At 42.3% G+C, this 19930-nt stretch overlaps 1 protein-coding gene across 2 annotated transcripts; it reads left to right on the top strand.

Annotated features, from left to right (window-relative positions):
• Nucleotides 1-942: 942 nt before the first annotated feature.
• On the top strand, nt 943-19440 carry LOC135490709 (uncharacterized). Of its 2 annotated transcripts, XM_064776092.1 has the most exons (34): nt 943-1070; nt 1350-1601; nt 2534-2729; nt 3135-3289; nt 3592-3807; nt 4038-4233; nt 4617-4771; nt 5101-5316; nt 5547-5742; nt 6126-6280; nt 6610-6825; nt 7056-7251; nt 7635-7789; nt 8120-8335; nt 8566-8764; nt 9149-9303; nt 9634-9849; nt 10080-10278; nt 10663-10817; nt 11148-11363; nt 11594-11789; nt 12174-12328; nt 12659-12874; nt 13104-13299; nt 13683-13837; nt 14163-14375; nt 14674-15015; nt 15268-15441; nt 15870-15980; nt 16432-16701; nt 16920-17198; nt 17741-17831; nt 18096-18280; nt 18487-19440. In XM_064776092.1, the coding sequence occupies exons 1-34, from the start codon at nt 1010-1012 to the stop codon at nt 18771-18773; spliced, it is 6591 nt and encodes a 2196-aa protein (XP_064632162.1). In that variant the 5' UTR covers nt 943-1009; the 3' UTR covers nt 18774-19440. The 2 variants fall into 2 exon arrangements, with proteins under 2 accessions (XP_064632162.1, XP_064632163.1); XM_064776093.1 differs by lacking the exons at nt 8566-8764; nt 9149-9303; nt 9634-9849; ... (1 more) ...; nt 10663-10817; nt 11148-11363.
• Nucleotides 19441-19930: the final 490 nt, after the last annotated feature.

Here is a 19930-nt window from a genome sequence, read left to right on the forward strand (position 1 = left end):
TACCCTCAGCTCTGACCGGTACTTCCACCAAACAGTAACTGAAAAAACACTGTCCAGGACTAGTGCCAAACAAATATGTCTCACTTTACTGATAACCCCTTACTCACAGTGAACAAGTGAGAGCGAAGCCATTCTCTGCCAGGCCCTTCGAGTGAACGCTTCCAGATCTAAAATCAATGATGTTATATGACTAGAATGTGTAATCACAGGGCTTTTGTCTGTCCCATTACACCAGATAAAGCAACAGCAAGTTGGATCAAACTTTGCTCAGACTTTGCTGAACCAGCCAAAATGATACCCAAAGTGAACCATAAGTTTGTGGGTGGTGCAATCTAAAAATGACGATTTTGACATTTAAATACTATTGATAGATTGAAATGTCAACCTATTTCCTGTAGTTCACATATTGCCGAGTCGATAAAATCGTATAATTGTGTTGCAATTATAGTCCATTCGTAAATCCATTCGTTAATGTCCTGTCCGCATCGCTTGGGGCTCTGGAGCGCGAACTACTTGTCGGATTTCTTTGAAGTTTGTTTTTTATTAGTTTTCATCACCTCAAAACAAATAGGACTTTGTCATTTAAGCAAAAATGGATTTTTTTGTATGCATTTGTGTACATTGACGTAGTGCATTGAATTTGGACATTTTCCGCTCTTTACTATTTATTCTCGACCAATCTGGACGAAATGTTCAGGTTATCATTTTTTTGTGTTTATCTACGCATGTGCTAAGAATGAATGCAAGATCTCCAGAAAAAAAAGCCAATTTAGGGGACCTTTCAAATGACCACTGGACTTTGATGACAAGGATGAATTAAAAACAAGCTCCAGAAATCCGACCAGTAGTTCCAAACAACGCGTACATAATATTTGCGAATGGACTATAGCCGTAAATAGACCAAAATAGAACCAATAGATAGGCAGTTTGTCTCTCTCTCCACTGGGACTTGGTGAGGAGAGTCTGACCAAATACTTAGCTTAGCGAAATAAGACCTTCAGAAACTTAAATGGAGGTTTTCATTTTTCTTTTCGGTTGCTGCTTATTGACGCCGTTTGTCGCCGGTGATGGTAAGTAGATGCTATGACAAGGTTTTGTGTAGTATATATTGCGAGGTTGAACATATTTCTCCCAACGTCAGTGTTGTTGTCAGTAGTTTTTCGATCTATTGGTAACTCTTTCTGATCATGTCCGAAGATCGCCGCGGCACCTCACCTAGCAATTGAATTCACATATTATGCCGAATTCACTGAGTATGGAGGAATATCCGTCGTTTGAAATTTTGGCAACTTTGGTTCTAGACGATTTCAGTGTGACAAAATTCTTTTATGCCCTGATTTCTGTTAAAGATCTGTTACCATCGGAACTCCGGGTCGACGGTTACACGCATCGTATCGGAGACTGCGTTGGCAGCGACATCACGAAGATCACTAAGACAACGGTAGCGGAGTGTGCGAGAGAGTGTAACGCCTTGGAAAACTGCAAGTCCTTCTTGTACAACAGCAGGTGGTACGCAGGAAATTACTGTTGGCTAAAGAATAGTGCGTGTCCGCGGTTGACATGGGAGGCTTCGACCAATTACCACTTCTATACAAAGACAGGTAAGGATCAGTCCTTCGAATGAGACGTATAACCGAGGTTGCTTGTATCTGGTGTCTATGTTAGTGCAAGCAAAAGTCCTCACCAAGTGAAAAACATGAGTAGCTTGCGTGGAGTACTCTACCTCTGGCCAAAGTCGGAGTCACGAGGCCAATAAACCCAATTGGCGCCTAAAACCGTAATGGCACGTATAAAACGTTCATCCCGCCTTGAACGGAGGAGGAATGCTTTCTGGAGGCTAATCGCCTACAAGTGCAAAGCGAAAGCTGAAGAAGGAGAAGAAGTAGACAGGTTAGGATGTAGTGTGGATTCCACCTTCGGCCTTGGTAACGATGGATTTGCCGTCGTTTCCTTCAGTACCTCCAGTCAGTCTAAAGGCCCTTGCACACATGAGATCTCTCCAGTGTGAGACATTGCAAGCGAAATTCCTGATGAATATACGATTTTTAAATGGCCGGGTCTATTTGGCAAGCCGCTCGCCGAACAGGCATCTTTTTTTGTCCTGTTTGAAGAGCCGCTTGCCAAACAGCACTAAAAAGCCACCCTGTTCGGCCAGCCGGGCTTGCCAAACAGGCAAAAAATTTGCCCTGTTTGGCGAGCTGGAGACTTTACTTTAATATCAATGAGTTCGGCTCTCCATTCAGGACAAGAAAAAGTCGCTGTTTGGTAAGCCGGGCTTGCCAAGTAGTCACTTCCTTTTTAAATATGACTACCATATTCTCAAAGGTAATGAATGTGATATCGCACTTTCCGTCCAAGTTGATTATCAATAGTCCAAAAAGTGACTCTTATTTTTTTATCTAGAGCGTGGTTTTCGTCGCTATGGGTTTTTTTCGTATTTATTTCAAGTATTAAAGGTGTAGGCCGTTCGTATCAAATCGCATTTTCTTGTAGCCATGTTAATTATCTTTAACTCATATTTCTTTCCTATTAGATGAAGTTCAAGTAGTTAACGCTACTGAAACAATCTATTCAGTGAGTGACTGCCTGAGTTCCGGCAACTGCTGGGTTAGGTACAACTTCTCGGCACCTTCGACCTGGAATGATTGCGCTGGGGGAGCAAAGTACGTCAAGAAGACTAGCTATTCCGGGGGGAGGTTCTTGGGAGTGGAACTCTGCTCCCCGACAAAGTAGGTATACGGTTCTGAACTGAATGCTTTCTCTCATAGCTGTTTTATTCAGTCTGCCGTCAAAAGGTAGCGGGATGGGGAAGACGGGGCAAAGTGGATCACGAATGCTGGATACTAAGAGAGGATGCTCGTAGACACGGAACTCTGCTGTCCGGGAAAAAGCTAGGTACATCTATCATGTTCGTACACGGTACTGAAATTCTACTACAGCTGCCAAATTCATTCAATCTGCAAGAGCCTTCTTAATTCAGGAGAACCAAAATCGTTAACTATTCAGACATCAGCAACTAAAAACTTCTTAATCATTGGTTACAAATATATTATGGTTTCTCAACATATGATGTGAACATAGTTCGTTGAATTTTCTGATTGATCGTGATACGTGGCTCAACATTCCAAATTTAGGTACAAGTTGTTCCTCTCCAACGATCTTACCTCAGAGTACAAACACATTGCCGATGGTTCCGGCTTTGGAGATGATCACTGCGAGTTTATGGGTGGCGAAAGGGATGATTCAAGAGCCTCGAGAGAAGGAACAGCACATGCTCCAAAAGCAATAGGTAAACAAAATGCCTAAAGAATCGAAAACTAATTACATCGCCTGCAAGCCATTGCTGCTATACATACAACACTCATCGCTTCTCGACACAATCTCGTTCGTTCACCAGGCTTTGCTCTGTTAATAAGAATTCGTACTAGTTTCGTTGCAGGTCGTGCTACATACTGAGTTCTTTTTAAAGCTTTGATCTGGGTTCTCTGCAAATGGTGTCTTCTGGCGTATTTTAAAGCTAACATTAACGCGGCGGCAGTGTCTTTTCAATTCTCTACATTCAATACAGGCATTGGCGTGTTCCTTTTGCAGGTTTTCGTCGATCACACTGGGGTGACCTTGTAGGATATGGCAAGATCGGGCGAGCGAACGGCTTCTGGTACTACCCAAAGTCTTACACATGCGGCGTAACAGTCCCTGGTTCTGCCAGGGTTATTGAGTACAGTAGTTCTCCCGGTGAAACTTTTGTGACATCTACCATAACACCTACAACAACGGTAGTCTCTAGTGATACTACATCAACAACAGGTAAATCCTTTCCAGAAAATAATTACATGTAGCTTGGCTAATGCTAGGAGTTTTTGGCGACGAATGAAAGTCGCCAAATTCAAAATTTAGCCAACGGGAGGAAGGGGCTTTCCGTCGCTAAGGTTTTTTTCGTATTAATTTCAAGTATTAAAGGTTTACGCAGTTCGTATCAAATTGCATTTTCTTATCATCAAGTCAATTAATTATAACTGATTTTTCTTTCGTATCAGAGCAATTACAAGTAGTTAACGCTACTGAAACAAGCTATTCAGTGAGTGACTGCCTGAGTTCCGGCAACTGCTGGGTTAGGTACAACTTCTCGGCACCTTCGACCTGGAATGATTGCGCTGGGGGAGCAAAGTACGTCAGGAAGACTAACTATTCCGAGGGGAGGTTCTTGGGAGTGGAACTCTGCTCTCCGACAAAGTAGGTATACGGTTGCTTTCTGTCATAGCTGTTTCATTCAGTCGGCCGTCAAAAGGCTGCGGGATGGGGAAGAGGGGGCAAAGTGGGTCAAGAAGGCTGGATACTAAGAGAGGATGTTCGTAGACAAGGAACTCTGCTCTCCGGCAGAAAGAAGGTACATGTATCATGTTCGTACACGGTACTGACATCCTTCTACAGCTGCCAAAATCATTCAATCTGCCAGAGCCTTCTTGATTCAGGAGAACGAAAATCATTAACTATTCAGACATCAGTAACTAGAAATTGCTTAATCATTGGCTACAAATATATTGTGGTTTTCACAAATATGTTATGGTGGAATTTTCTGATTTATCCTGAGACGTGGCTCAACATTCCCAATTTAGGTACAAGTTGTTCCTCTCCAACGATCTTACCTCAGAGTACAAACACATTGCCGATGGTGACGGCATTGGAGAGGATCACTGCGAGTTTATTGGTGGCGAAGCGGAGAATGCAAGGGCCTCGAAAGAAGGAGCAAAATATGCTCCAAGCGCAATGGGTAACATAATTCCTCAACGATCGAAAACTAATTACATCACGATCGAGTCAAATTCAGCATTGCAATACCTTGCTGCTATACAAGCAACACTTATCACTTCTCGATACAATCTCGTTCGTTCACAATGTTTTCCTCTGTAAATAAGAGTTCGTAGTCGTTTTTTAACAGGTCCTGCTGCGTACTGAGTTTTTTAGCTTTAAGCTGGGTTCTCTGCAAGTGGTATCTTCTGGCGTATTTTAAAGCTACCATTTTCTCGGTGGCACGTCTTTTCAATTCTCTTCCTTAAATGAATAGAATTAAAAACATGTATTACCATGTTACTTTTGAAGGTTTTCGTCGACACAAATGGGGTGGGGCTCTGATATATGGCAAGATCGGTCGAGCGAACGGCTTCTACTACTACCCAAAGTCTTACACATGCGGCGTAACAGTCCCTGGTTCAGACAGGGTTATTGAGTACAGTAGTTCTCCCGGTGAAACTTTTGTGACATCTACCATAACACCTACAACAACGGTAGTCTCTACTGATACTACATCAACAACAGGTAAATCCTTTCCAGAAAATAATTATTTGTAGCTTGGCTAATGCTAGGAGTTTTTGGCGACGAATGAAAGTCGCCAAATTCAAAATTTAGCCAACGGGAGGAAGGGGCTTTCCGTCGCTAAGGTTTTTTTCGTATTAATTTCAAGTATTAAAGGTTTACGCAGTTCGTATCAAATTGCATTTTCTTATCACCAAGTCAATTAATTATAACTGATTTTTCTTTCGTATCAGAGCAATTACAAGTAGTTAACGCTACTGAAACAAGCTATTCAGTGAGTGACTGCCTGAGTTCCGGCAACTGCTGGGTTAGGTACAACTTCTCGGCACCTTCGACCTGGAATGATTGCGCTGGGGGAGCAAAGTACGTCAGGAAGACTAACTATTCCGAGGGGAGGTTCTTGGGAGTGGAACTCTGCTCTCCGACAAAGTAGGTATACGGTTGCTTTCTGTCATAGCTGTTTCATTCAGTCGGCCGTCAAAAGGCTGCGGGATGGGGAAGAGGGGGCAAAGTGGGTCAAGAAGGCTGGATACTAAGAGAGGATGTTCGTAGACAAGGAACTCTGCTCTCCGGCAGAAAGAAGGTACATGTATCATGTTCGTACACGGTACTGACATCCTTCTACAGCTGCCAAAATCATTCAATCTGCCAGAGCCTTCTTGATTCAGGAGAACGAAAATCATTAACTATTCAGACATCAGTAACTAGAAATTGCTTAATCATTGGCTACAAATATATTGTGGTTTTCACAAATATGTTATGGTGGAATTTTCTGATTTATCCTGAGACGTGGCTCAACATTCCCAATTTAGGTACAAGTTGTTCCTCTCCAACGATCTTACCTCAGAGTACAAACACATTGCCGATGGTGACGGCATTGGAGAGGATCACTGCGAGTTTATTGGTGGCGAAGCGGAGAATGCAAGGGCCTCGAAAGAAGGAGCAAAATATGCTCCAAGCGCAATGGGTAACATAATTCCTCAACGATCGAAAACTAATTACATCACGATCGAGTCAAATTCAGCATTGCAATACCTTGCTGCTATACAAGCAACACTTATCACTTCTCGATACAATCTCGTTCGTTCACAATGTTTTCCTCTGTAAATAAGAGTTCGTAGTCGTTTTTTAACAGGTCCTGCTGCGTACTGAGTTTTTTAGCTTTAAGCTGGGTTCTCTGCAAGTGGTATCTTCTGGCGTATTTTAAAGCTAACATTTTCTCGGTGGCACGTCTTTTCAATTCTCTTCCTTTAATGAATAGAATTAAAAACATGTATTACCATGTTACTTTTGAAGGTTTTCGTCGACATAAATGGGGTGGGGCTCTGATATATGGCAAGATCGGTCGAGCGAACGGCTTCTACTACTACCCAAAGTCTTACACATGCGGCGTAACAGTCCCTGGTTCAGACAGGGTTATTGAGTACAGTAGTTCTCCCGGTGAAACTTTTGCGACATCTACCATAACACCTACAACAACGGTGGTCTCTACTGATACTACATCAACAACAGGTAAATCATTTCAAGAAAATAATTATTTGTAGCTTGGCTAATGCTAGGATTTTTTGGCGACGAATGAAAGGCGCCAAATTCGAAATTTAGCCAACGGGAGGAAGGGGCTTTCCGTCGCTAAGGTTTTTTTCGTATTAATTTTAAGTATTAAAGGTTTACGCAGTTCGTATCAAATTGCATTTTCTTATCACCAAGTCATTTATTTATAACTGATTTTTCTTTCCTATTAGAGCAATTACAAGTAGTTAACGCAACTGAAACAAGCTATTCAGTGAGTGACTGCCTGAGTTCCGGCAACTGCTGGGTTAGGTACAACTTCTCGGCACCTTCGACCTGGAATGATTGCGCTGGGGGAGCAAAGTACGTCAGGAAGACTAACTATTCCGAGGGGAGATTCTTGGGAGTGGAACTCTGCTCCCCGACAAAGTAGGTATACGGTTGCTTTCTGTCATAGCTGTTTCATTCAGTCGGCCGTCAAAAGGCTGCGGGATGGGGAAGAGGGGGCAAAGTGGGTCAAGAAGGCTGGATACTAAGAGAGGATGTTCGTAGACATGGAACTCTGCTCTCCGGCAAAAAGAAGGAACATGTATCATGTTCGTACAGTTTACTGACATCCTTCTACAGCTGCAAAATGCATTCAATATGCAAGAACCTTCTTCATTCAGGAGAACGAAAATCATTAACTATTCAGACATCAGTAACTAGAAATTGCTTAATCATTAGTTACAAATATATTATCGTTTTTACAAATATATTATGGTTGAATTTTCTGATTTATACTGAGATGTGACTCAACATTCCCAATTTAGGTACAAGTTGTTCCTCTCCAACGATCTTACCTCAGAGTACAAACACATTGCCGATGGTTCCGGCATTGGAAGTGATCACTGCGAGTTTATGGGTGGCGAATGGAATAATGCAAGAGCCTCGAAAGAAGGAGCAGAGAATGCTCCAAGCGCAATGGGTAACATAATTCCTCAACGATCGAAAACTAATTACATCGCGTTCGAGTCAAATTCAGCATTGCAATACCTTGCTGCTATACAAGCAACACTTATCACTTCTCAATACAATGTCGTACGTTCACAAGGCTTTCCTCTGTAAATAAGAGTTCGTAGTCGTTTTCTAACAGGTCCTGCTGCGTACTGAGTTTTTTTAGCTTTGAGCTGGGTTCTCTGCAAGTGGTATCTTCTGGCGTATTTTAAAGCTAACATTTTCTCGGTGGCACGTCTTTTCAATTCCCTACCTTTAATGAATAGAAATAAAAACATGTATTAGCATGTTGCTTTTAAAGGTTTTTATCGATCTAACCGGGGTCGGGCTCTGATATATGGCAAGATCGGGCGAGCGAACGGCCACCGGTACTACCCAAAGTCTTACACATGCGGCGTAACAGTCCCTGGTTCTGCCAGGGTTATTGAGTACAGTAGTTCTCCCGGTGAAACTTTTGTGACATCTACCATAACACCTACAACAACGGTGGTCTCTAGTGATACTACATCAACAACAGGTAAATCATTTCCAGAAAATAGTTATTTGTAGCTTGGCTAATGCTAGGATTTTTTGGCGACGAATGAAAGGCGCCAAATTCGAAATTTAGCCAACGGGAGGAAGGGGCTTTCCGTCGCTAAGGTTTTTTTCGTATTAATTTTAAGTATTAAAGGTTTACGCAGTTCGTATCAAATTGCATTTTCTTATCACCAAGTCATTTATTTATAACTGATTTTTCTTTCCTATTAGAGCAATTACAAGTAGTTAACGCTACTACTGAAACAAGCTATTCAGTGAGTGACTGCCTGAGTTCCGGCAACTGCTGGGTTAGGTACAACTTCTCGGCACCTTCGACCTGGAATGATTGCGCTGGGGGAGCAAAGTACGTCAGGAAGACTAACTATTCCGAGGGGAGATTCTTGGGAGTGGAACTCTGCTCCCCGACAAAGTAGGTATACGGTTGCTTTCTGTCATAGCTGTTTCATTCAGTCGGCCGTCAAAAGGCTGCGGGATGGGGAAGAGGGGGCAAAGTGGGTCAAGAAGGCTGGATACTAAGAGAGGATGTTCGTAGACATGGAACTCTGCTCTCCGGCAAAAAGAAGGTACATGTATCATGTTCGTACAAGGTGCTGACATCCTTCTACAGCTGCCAAATGCATTCAATATGCAAGAACCTTCTTGATTCAGGAGAACGAAAATCATTAACTATTCAGACATAATTAACTAGAAATTGCTTAATCATTGGTTACAAATATATTGTCGTTTTCACAAATATGTTATGGTGGAATTTCCTGATTTATTAAAGAGACGTGGCTCAACATTCCCAATTTAGGTACAAGTTGTTCCTCTCCAACGATCTTACCTCAGAGTACAAACACATTGCCGATGGTGCCGGCATTGGAGATGATCACTGCGAGTTTATGGGTGGCGAAGCGGAGAATGCAAGGGCCTCGAAAGAAGGAGCAGAATATGCTCCAAGCGCAATGGGTAACAAAATTCCTCCACGATCGAAAACTAATTACATCGCGATCGAGTCAAGTTCAGCATTGCGATACCTTGCTGCTATACAAGCAACACTTATCACTTCTCGATACAATCTCGTTCGTTCACAATGTTTTCCTCTGTAAATAAGAGTTCGTAGTCGTTTTCTAACAGGTCCTGCTGCGTACTGAGTTTTTTTAGCTTTGAGCTGGGTTCTCTGCAAGTGGTATCTTCTGGCGTATTTTAAAGCTAACATTTTCTCGGTGGCACGTCTTTTCAATTCTCTACCTTTAATAAATTGAATTAAAAACATGTATTAGCATGTTACTTTTACAGGTTTTCATCGATCTAGCTGGGGTCGGGCTCTGATATATGGCAAGATCGGGCGAGCGAACGGCCACTGGTACTACCCAAAGTCTTACACATGCGGCGTAACAGTCCCTGGTTCAGACAGGGTTATTGAGTACAGTAGTTCTCCCGGTGAAACTTTTGTGACATCTACCATAACACCTACAACAACGGTAGTCTCTAGTGATACTACATCAACAACAGGTAAATCATTTCCAGAAAATAATTATTTGTAGCTTGGCTAATGCTAGGAGTTTTTGGCGACGAATAAAAGGCGCCAAATTCGAAATTTAGCCAACGGGATGAAGGGGCTTTCCGTCGCTAAGGTTTTTTTCGTATTAATTTCAAGTATTAAAGGTTTACGCAGTTCGTATCAAATTGCATTTTCTTATCACCAAGTCATTTATTTATAACTGATTTTTCTTTCCTATTAGAGCAATTACAAGTAGTTAACGCTACTACTGAAACAAGCTATTCAGTGAGTGACTGCCTGAGTTCCGGCAACTGCTGGGTTAGGTACAACTTCTCGGCACCTTCGACCTGGAATGATTGCGCTGGGGGAGCAAAGTACGTCAGGAAGACTAACTATTCCGAGGGGAGATTCTTGGGAGTGGAACTCTGCTCCCCGACAAAGTAGGTATACGGTTGCTTTCTGTCATAGCTGTTTCATTCAGTCGGCCGTCATAAGGCTGCGGGATGGGGAAGAGGGGGCAAAGTGGGTCAAGAAGGCTGGATACTAAGAGAGGATGTTCGTAGACATGGAACTCTGCTTTCCGGCAAAAAGAAGGTCCATGTATCATGTTCGTACAAGGTGCTGACATCCTTCTACAGCTGCCAAATGCATTCAATATGCAAGAACCTTCTTGATTCAGGAGAACGAAAATCATTAACTATTCAGACATAATTAACTAGAAATTGCTTAATCATTGGTTACAAATATATTGTGGTTTTTACAAATATGTTATGGTGGAATTTCCTGATTTATTAAAGAGACGTGGCTCAACATTCCCAATTTAGGTACAAGTTGTTCCTCTCCAACGATCTGACCTCAGAGTACAAACACATTGCCGATGGTGCCGGCATTGGAGATGATCACTGCGAGTTTATTGGTGGCGAAGCGGAGAATGCAAGGGCCTCGAAAGAAGGAGCAGAATATGCTCCAAGCGCAATGGGTAACAGAATTCCTCAACGATCGAAAACTAATTACATCGCGATCGAGTCAAGTTCAGCATTGCGATACCTTGCTGCTATACAAGCAACACTTATCACTTCTCGATACAATCTCGTTCGTTCACAATGTTTTCCTCTGTAAATAAGAGTTCGTAGTCGTTTTCTAACAGGTCCTGCTGCGTACTGTTTTTTTTTAGCTTTGAGCTGGGTTCTCTGCAAGTGGTATCTTCTGGCGTATTTTAAAGCTAACATTTTCTCGGTGGCACGTCTTTTCAATTCTCTACCTTTAATAAATAGAATTAAAAACATGTATTAGCATGTTACTTTTACAGGTTTTCATCGATCTAGCTGGGGTCGGGCTCTGATATATGGCAAGATCGGGCGAGCGAACGGCCACTGGTACTACCCAAAGTCTTACACATGCGGCGTAACAGTCCCTGGTTCAGACAGGGTTATTGAGTACAGTAGTTCTCCCGGTGAAACTTTTGTGACATCTACCATAACACCTACAACAACGGTAGTCTCTAGTGATACTACATCAACAACAGGTAAATCATTTCCAGAAAATAATTATTTGTAGCTTGGCTAATGCTAGGAGTTTTTGGCGACGAATAAAAGGCGCCAAATTCGAAATTTAGCCAACGGGAGGAAGGGGCTTTCCGTCGCTAAGGTTTTTTTCGTATTAATTTCAAGTATTAAAGGTTTACGCAGTTCGTATCAAATTGCATTTTCTTATCACCAAGTCATTTATTTATAACTGATTTTTCTTTCGTATTAGAGCAATTACAAGTAGTTAACGCTACTGAAACAAGCTATTCAGTGAGTGACTGCCTGAGTTCCGGCAACTGCTGGGTTAGGTACAACTTCTCGGCACCTTCGACCTGGAATGATTGCGCTGGGGGAGCAAAGTACGTCAGGAAGACTAACTATTCCGAGGGGAGATTCTTGGGAGTGGAACTCTGCTCCCCGACAAAGTAGGTATACGGTTGCTTTCTGTCATAGCTGTTTCATTCAGTCGGCCGTCAAAAGGCTGCGGGATGGGGAAGAGGGGGCAAAGTGGGTCAAGAAGGCTGGATACTAAGAGAGGATGTTCGTAGACATGGAACTCTGCTCTCCGGCAAAAAGAAGGTACATGTATCATGTTCGTACAAGGTGCTGACATCCTTCTACAGCTGCCAAATGCATTCAATATGCAAGAACCTTCTTGATTCAGGAGAACGAAAATCATTAACTATTCAGACATAATTAACTAGAAATTGCTTAATCATTGGTTACAAATATATTGTCGTTTTCACAAATATGTTATGGTGGAATTTCCTGATTTATTAAAGAGACGTGGCTCAACATTCCCAATTTAGGTACAAGTTATTCCTCTCCAACGATCTGACCTCAGAGTACAAACACATTGCCGATGGTGCCGGCATTGGAGATGATCACTGCGAGTTTATGGGTGGCGAAGCGGAGAATGCAAGGGCCTCGAAAGAAGGAGCAGAATATGCTCCAAGCGCAATGGGTAACAAAATTCCTCCACGATCGAAAACTAATTACATCGCGATCGAGTCAAGTTCAGCATTGCGATACCTTGCTGCTATACAAGCAACACTTATCACTTCTCGATACAATCCCGTTCGTTCACAATGTTTTCCTCTGTAAATAAGAGTTCGTAGTCGTTTTTTAACAGGTCCTGCTGCGTACTGAGTTTTTTTTAGCTTTGATCTGGGTTCTCTGCAAGTGGTATCTTCTGGCGTATTTTAAAGCTAACATTTTCTCGGTGGCACGTCTTTTCAATTCTCTACCTTTAATGAATAGAATAAAAACATTTATTAGCATGTTACTTTTAAAGGTTTTCGCCGATCTAGCTGGGGTTTTGCTCTGAAATATGGCAAGATCGGGCGAGCGAACGGCCACTGGTACTACCCAAAGTCTTACACATGCGGCGTTACAGTCCCTGGTTCAGACAGGGTTATTGAGTACAGTAGTTCTCCCGGTGAAACTTTTGTGACATCTACCATAACACCTACAACAACGGTAGTCTCTAGTGATACTACATCAGCAACAGGTAAATCATTTCCAGAAAATAATTATTTGTAGCTTGGCTAATGCTATGATTTTTTGGCGACGAATGAAAGGCGCCAAATTCGAAATTTAGCCAAAGGGATGAAAGAGCTTTCCGTCGCTAAGATTTTTTTGTACTAATTTCAAGTATTAAAGGTTTACGCCGTTCGTATCAAATTGCATTTTCTTATCACCAAGTCATTTATTTATAACTGATTTTTCTTTCCTATTAGAGCAAGTACAAGTAGTTAACGCAACTGAAACAAGCTATTCAGTGAGTGACTGCCTGAGTTCCGGCAACTGCTGGGTTAGGTACAACTTCTCGGCACCTTCGACCTGGAATGATTGCGCTGGGGGAGCAAAGTACGTCAGGAAGACTAACTATTCCGAGGGGAGATTCTTGGGAGTGGAACTCTGCTCCCCGACAAAGTAGGTATACGGTTGCTTTCTGTCATAGCTGTTTCATTCAGTCGGCCGTCAAAAGGCTGCGGGATGGGGAAGAGGGGGCAAAGTGGGTCAAGAAGGCTGGATACTAAGAGAGGATGTTCGTAGACATGGAACTCTGCTCTCCGGCAAAAAGATGGTACATCTATCATGTTCGTACACGGTACTGACATCCTTCTACAGCTGCCAAATTCATTCAATCTGCCAGAGCCTTCTTGATTCAGGAGAACGAAAATCATTAACTATTCAGACATCAGTAACTAGAAATTGCTTCATCATTGGTTACAAATATATTGTGGTTTTCACAAATATGTTATGGTGGAATTTTCTGATTTATCATGAAACGTGGCTCAACATTCCCAATTTAGGTACAAGTTGTTCCTCTCCAACGATCTTACCTCAGAGTACAAACACATTGCCGATGGTGCTGGCATTGGAGATGATCACTGCGAGTTTATTGGTGGCGAAGCGGAGAATGCAAGGGCCTCGAAAGAAGGAGCAGAGAATGCTCCAAGCGCAATGGGTAACATAATGCCTCAACGATCGAAAACTAATTACATCGCGATCGAGTCACATTCAGCATTGCGAAACCTTGCTGCTATACAAGCAACACGTATCACTTCTCGATACAATCTCGTTCATTCACAAGGCTTTCCTCTGTAAAAAAATCGTAGTCGTTTCGTAACAGGTCCTGGTGTGTACTGAGGAATTTTTTTAGCTTTGATGTTCTCTGCAAGTGGTGTCTTCTGGCGTATTTCAAAGCTAACCTTTTCTCGGTGGCACGTCTTTTCATTTCTCTATCTTTGATAAATAGAATTCAAAACGTTTATAGCATGTTACTTTTACAGGTTTTCGTCGATCTAGCTGGGGTCAGGCTCCGGTATCTGGCCAGATCGGGCGAGCGAACGGCCACTGGTACTACCCAAAGTCTTACATATGCGGCGTAACAGTCCCTGGTTCTGCCAGGGTTATTGAGTACAGTAGTTCTCCCGGTGAAACTTTTGTGACATCTACCATAACACCGACGACGACGATGGTCTCTGACACTACATCAACAACAGGTAAATCCGTTCCAGAAAATTAACTGCTTTCAAGCTAATGCTTGGCCATCGCTAGGCGTTTTGGCGTCGATTGAAAGGCGCCAAATTCGAAATTTAGCCAACAGGAGGAAGCGGGGCGGAGCGTGTGTGGAAAAAGATGAATTGATGACTCTGTAGTAAAGTAACTGAGTAGCCTAACGTTAATGTTGCATGGTGTTTCAAGTTACGTGGACTTTGTCAGGAAGTCATTTTTTATTGAAAATGGGACGTTTTATGAAAAGTCACATGCATTGGCCATTTCTGATCTTTTAAATTTTAGATACACGTAGAACCACGGAGAAGATTCGCATTTTTTCTGTTGCTGCTAGAATCACATTGGCTCCACGTGACCACAAGGTAAAGGATGGAGGTGCCGTCAGTTTTGTATGCCAGGCATCTGGTAGTCCAGTCCCGGATATCGAGTGGTTGAAAAATGGTAAAAGAGTGCCGACTCGTGGTCGATATAAAGTACTTGACATGCCTTTTGGTTCGGTCTTAAGAATTGAACCGGTAGAAGTGGAATTCGAAAAATACAATGCGACGATATCATGTGTTGCACAAAGTGGAATAGGAGAACCAGCGCGAGTCTCAGCTAACTTACAAGTCTATCCTCCAGGTCGAGGTAGGTAATATTTCCTTTTTTCATGCTTATAGCATTGCGTAACTCTAAAAATTAATTTTATTCTTTATGCGGTTACTTAAATCATACAGTCATGTTGTAGTTCGTGCGAAACTGACGGCTAAAAAACAACATAACAAGTATAAGATTGTACTTCACATGAGAGTTTTGCTGCTTAATACTGACCAACAAAATAAGTATAAAAACGAAAGGGTTCCTTTATCATACTGCTTGGTTTGTCTTTCTTTTTATTAGTACCAAGTGGCTTTCCTACAATTACTCAGAATCCAAGCTTACGTGCTGTCGAAAAGGGCCGTACCTCGGTAATGTCTTGCGCTGCCACGGGAAATCCAGCCCCGACCATAACATGGCTGAAGGACTTTATACCGGTTGAGTTGAGTAACCCTCGGCTGACCCTTCTTAGTTCTGGTGAGTGAGGCTATGATCTGTGTACACTTCACGAAAATACGACACTCCGATTTTTGGTTTATGATTTGCCGACACAGAAAGCACGGCTGAAGTTAATCAAGCCGTCATCTCCACTCAGTGAAACAGTCTTAAGAATCTAAAGGCACTCACTTTGAAAAATAGAGATTTAAAGATCGAACGCATGTACATTAGCTATGATCGATGACGACACGTCATTGTAACGATATAATGACCCCTAGGTCACGACGTGGCCCCCAGTCTTATGGACATGTATTTATAATATAATGTTCATCTGTGAATGATATTTAACTAATGAAGTATTCCTTTAAAATCCGATCGAATTGCTTCCCCGTTGTCACAAAGATAAGCCTTGAATGTGTTCCTTTACGAGCCAAATGTCCTGAGTTTGATTTCCCCTTTTTTTTAAGGCTCGTTGCAGATTGAGAAAAGTAATCACACTGATGAAGGCCGCTACGAGTGCGTGGCGGAAAATAGTGTGGGTGAAACGTATTCATATCCCGCTTCGCTTTACGTTCGAGGTATGTGAACCCCCTGGCTCATGACTTGGCGGACCCCTTTTACGTCATTATTAGTTTCGATGGTCTTCTATTCTTCTACAATCGCTCCCGTTCCAAATCTCTACGAAATGGCTAGTTTTATATCGGCGCCAGACTGAATAAAACGGCTGCAAAAAGGGGGATTTCCTCAAAATGTGCTTTTTTCTTGAATATAATTTTTGAACCCAACAACAGAAAAAAAATTCCATTGTTCCTTTATCCTAGCCCCATTTTCCTTTTACCATTCACCCAGTAGGGATTTGAGAGGGGTTTTTTTCTGATGGAAATTTCATTAAAAAAACATGGCACGTTTGAAGAGAAAAAAAAACAAAAAAACGGAAGATTTCAACAACGGTCGCAAAGTCCCTAAAAATAAATGGGGGATCGGCGGAACAGCCTGAATCACAAGTAATATATATTTGTCTTTTTTTAGTGCGTAGAGTACCACCTCACATAACGAGTCTTCCAAAAAGTATCGAAGTCCTGCCTGGCGGATCGGTCAATCTTACGTGCGTTGCTGCAGGCTCTCCCAAGCCATATGTGAAATGGCGAAGGGCAGACGAGGAACTTACACCAGAAGAAAACGTCCAGATGGGAGAAAACGTCTTAATGCTGACGAACGTGCGAGAGTCAGCTAATTATACTTGCGATGTGGCTAATATCCTGGGTGCCATAAGTGCAGTAGCCGAGGTCAAGGTCAAAGGTAATTTTACCGTCCCAGTTAATTATGAGTCCATAATGGACTCTTATTTCTGTATCCATCGATAAAGTCGTGGTTTCCGTCGCTAATTTTTTTTTATCAATTAGTAAAAATAACTGTGTTATAGCATGATTTTTTTCTCGGAATGACCGAATCATCTTTCAAAATTATTTTTTATCTGAACTTACGTTGCATATATGAACTTATTCTTCAATTCACAGCAATCGTTCCCGGAGTTGAACTTCCCGAGGCGCTCGCATCCTGCAGCATGAAAAAGGTCGGCAGTGCCGCGCTGCGTGAGATCGGCATGGACGTCACATCGATGGGCTCAGAGGGCTTGTGTGGAGATAAATGCCGCGAGAACGTGATGTGCGATAGCGCCACCTTCAATAAGGATAAGAACGAATGTCTGCTTCATCTCAGACAAGGATTTGCGATGCCGCGACTAGCACGGAATAGCTGTTGTACGACGTATATGAAGGTGTGCCCTTTGATAAAAAGTAAGTACTGTGTCTCTCATAACTGGCCATACGGCATACTACGATTTGTGGACAAGCCTGAAACATGAATTAAAATACCCTTTAGCATGTTTACTCTCTTTTAACATTCAGAGGATCAGTAACAAATATAACACAATATAAATTTCTTTAATTTTCGTTCTAAATGCATACGTGTGTATAGATTAGTGCGAAGAGCACCAGGCTAATGCTGTGATCAAGTTGTGCATACTCGTGTAGCAAATACTGATGCCCAAAGATATGCTCATAAAAGAGACGGGAAAGAGTCAACATAGTGTGCTTGGACAGCGGTGACATTTCACCAAAAAAAATGGCGAAAAGAGTGCCACTGACCTTGTTTACATGTACGAAGCAATATCCTAGGGGAAGGGTGCATCCGATCGAAGAACTGTTGTTTATCTGCAGTCTTTATTATACTGCAGAATTAAGTATATTCCGCAACGTCGAATGGGTAATCCGACACATGCTTGTTGCACATTTACTACTGGTCAAGTTAAAAATATTTTGGCGTTTCTCTTCTTTAGGTCCCGTACCACCTCCCAAAGAACAAATCCTGTGCCCCCTCGACCTGGGCAACAGTAAACCTTCCGATAAGTATGCGTATAGAGTTCTAAGGTACGATAAAGTCATATCTGAACTTTTGCATGAATTTTCTTTCGTACATCATGTACATGATGTTAGTATTTTCCTCAATTTCGTGCTTAAACTTTTATTACAAAAGAACAATAGTTTTCTTTACACATGGTCCACTTTTTACGATGTACATCAAGAAAACGACGAACCTGGCGGCCAAAATAGTGACCAATGATGTCAGTTCCCAATGAAAAAAAAAACTGATCGAGACACATGCGATCATCTAATTTTTGTACTTGATTGCAGGCTAAAGAATAACTTTGAACGCGGACTGTACTCATGCCGTACAGACGAGCTGTGTGCTGGAATTTCATTTGAGATTCAGAGCGGGAACCGCGTCGATTTCACCTATTATTACAATACAACCTCTGAGCCTGGCGCCTCGTTTTTCAACTCGGCCCGCCAGGCCATCAAGAACTGTAGAACAAGCGGTAAGTACATCATAATGATCGAACAACTCAAAACGGCACACGCGGGTGACTATTGAAGGGCACGGCAAAAGCAACAATACAGTTCCTGTGACAAATCAGTTGACTATTTTTACCCAAAATCAGAAAGCATTGCTTGTACTTTTTGTCGCTCCTACCAGCGTCCTCATAATATTTTTCATGCCTGCAGTTAACCTTTACATTTCTAGGACCAACATGCAGACATCTGAAGGCGGTTTTTGGTATGACCCTTACGAACATCACCCAATACCGCAAAAAGACAGCGGTGGAAACAAAGGCTGGGTGCGTTGCCTCCTGTGAAAGAGATCAAGGTGTATGCTCGGCAGCAACATTTCGTTGGAGAGACAAGGAATGCTTGCTCTATCATTTCCCCGAGGACTATGAGTATCAGTTAGCACCATCTGATTTGATGGTGTCGACCTGGATTGAGGACCCAAGTCTGTGCTCCGTGCGGCGTGGCGGTGAATATGATTAGAGCGATATAGAGTCTGACTCGGACTTGGTCTAACTTCGATAGAACTATCGACGGCCGAGTTGCTGCTCTAGCTGATACCACTCGCATAAACCGGATACATGCACATAACGGACTGTATTTCAAGTTCCGGCCCCGCCTTGTTTGTTTTCAATATGTTTTTTAACATCGGACATGGTTCTCTTTACAAATTATATTGGACATTGTCTGGTCATGCGTATAGGCCCTAACGGATTTCGTATAAAATTCCCTAAATAATAATGGATATGTATTGTATTTGTCATTATCATCTTGCGAAATTATAGCAAACTGCATGTACATTAGGAACGTTTACATTATCATTATCTGTATAGGCGACCTTTTCCAAATTGCTCCGCCGTCTTTTTTGGTTTGGGAGTTCATAATGCACACCCAATGCCAACACAAACATGACGAAAGCTCTTATATTCGCAGCGTTTGAGGGCTCGAAAATATTATAAAGATGCAGGTTGAAGATCACCACAACATAAACATCCACCGATTAGATTAAGTATAATAACATGTAATCACTAGATAACTGTAGCAACCTTGGAGATGAAGATGTATTGCGAGTCAGTAGGATGCGCAACCTCCTCTCTAATACTAAAATCACCATATATTGTATTTCTAAGTAATAGAGCAAGCAATATCATATTGTACAGTTTGAGTGTGGTTTATCTGCTAAATCTCAGTGCATGCGGCCTCCACTTGACGACGAATCAGCGACCAAATTAGGGAAATGGGTTCGGTGACCGAATCGTCCACGAACTGAGAGTTCGTCCAGGCGTCAACCGGTGAGATCGACCACCAAAATATCACGAGATCTTGCAGGAAGGCGCGTCAAAGTACCCAACAAGTTTCCAATTACCATCAAGACCTCACGTCACGTGACTTATTTCTGGGACGCTAGGTGGATCACCCCATAAGACTTTTAATTTATGTTCTTATACTCGATAGCTATCCTCGGCTATGGCCACTTCTACGGATTTACGGTGCATGCATTTACACAGCGGTCAGGGCAGGAAGAGAAGCTATATGTTCCACCAGAAGGTAGGATCATCTACTATACATGAATATATGTCAGTTGCAGGTCTTTTTAATTATTAGCGTTAATATCAAACTGTGAAAATTCGAAACCCGCC

Source organism: Lineus longissimus, chromosome 7 (assembly GCF_910592395.1).
Source record: "Lineus longissimus chromosome 7, tnLinLong1.2, whole genome shotgun sequence".
NCBI lineage: Eukaryota > Metazoa > Nemertea > Pilidiophora > Heteronemertea > Lineidae > Lineus > Lineus longissimus.

Bases quoted from the DNA above. Each gene is read 5' to 3' on its own strand.
- LOC135490709 (XM_064776092.1), top strand. From the start codon at position 1,010: ATGGAGGTTTTCATTTTTCTTTTCGGTTGCTGCTTATTGACGCCGTTT. The intron at 6,281-6,609 runs GTAACATAATTC...TTACTTTTGAAG, and splicing joins ATATGCTCCAAGCGCAATGG to GTTTTCGTCGACATAAATGG. The intron at 13,838-14,162 runs GTAACATAATGC...TTACTTTTACAG, and splicing joins GAATGCTCCAAGCGCAATGG to GTTTTCGTCGATCTAGCTGG.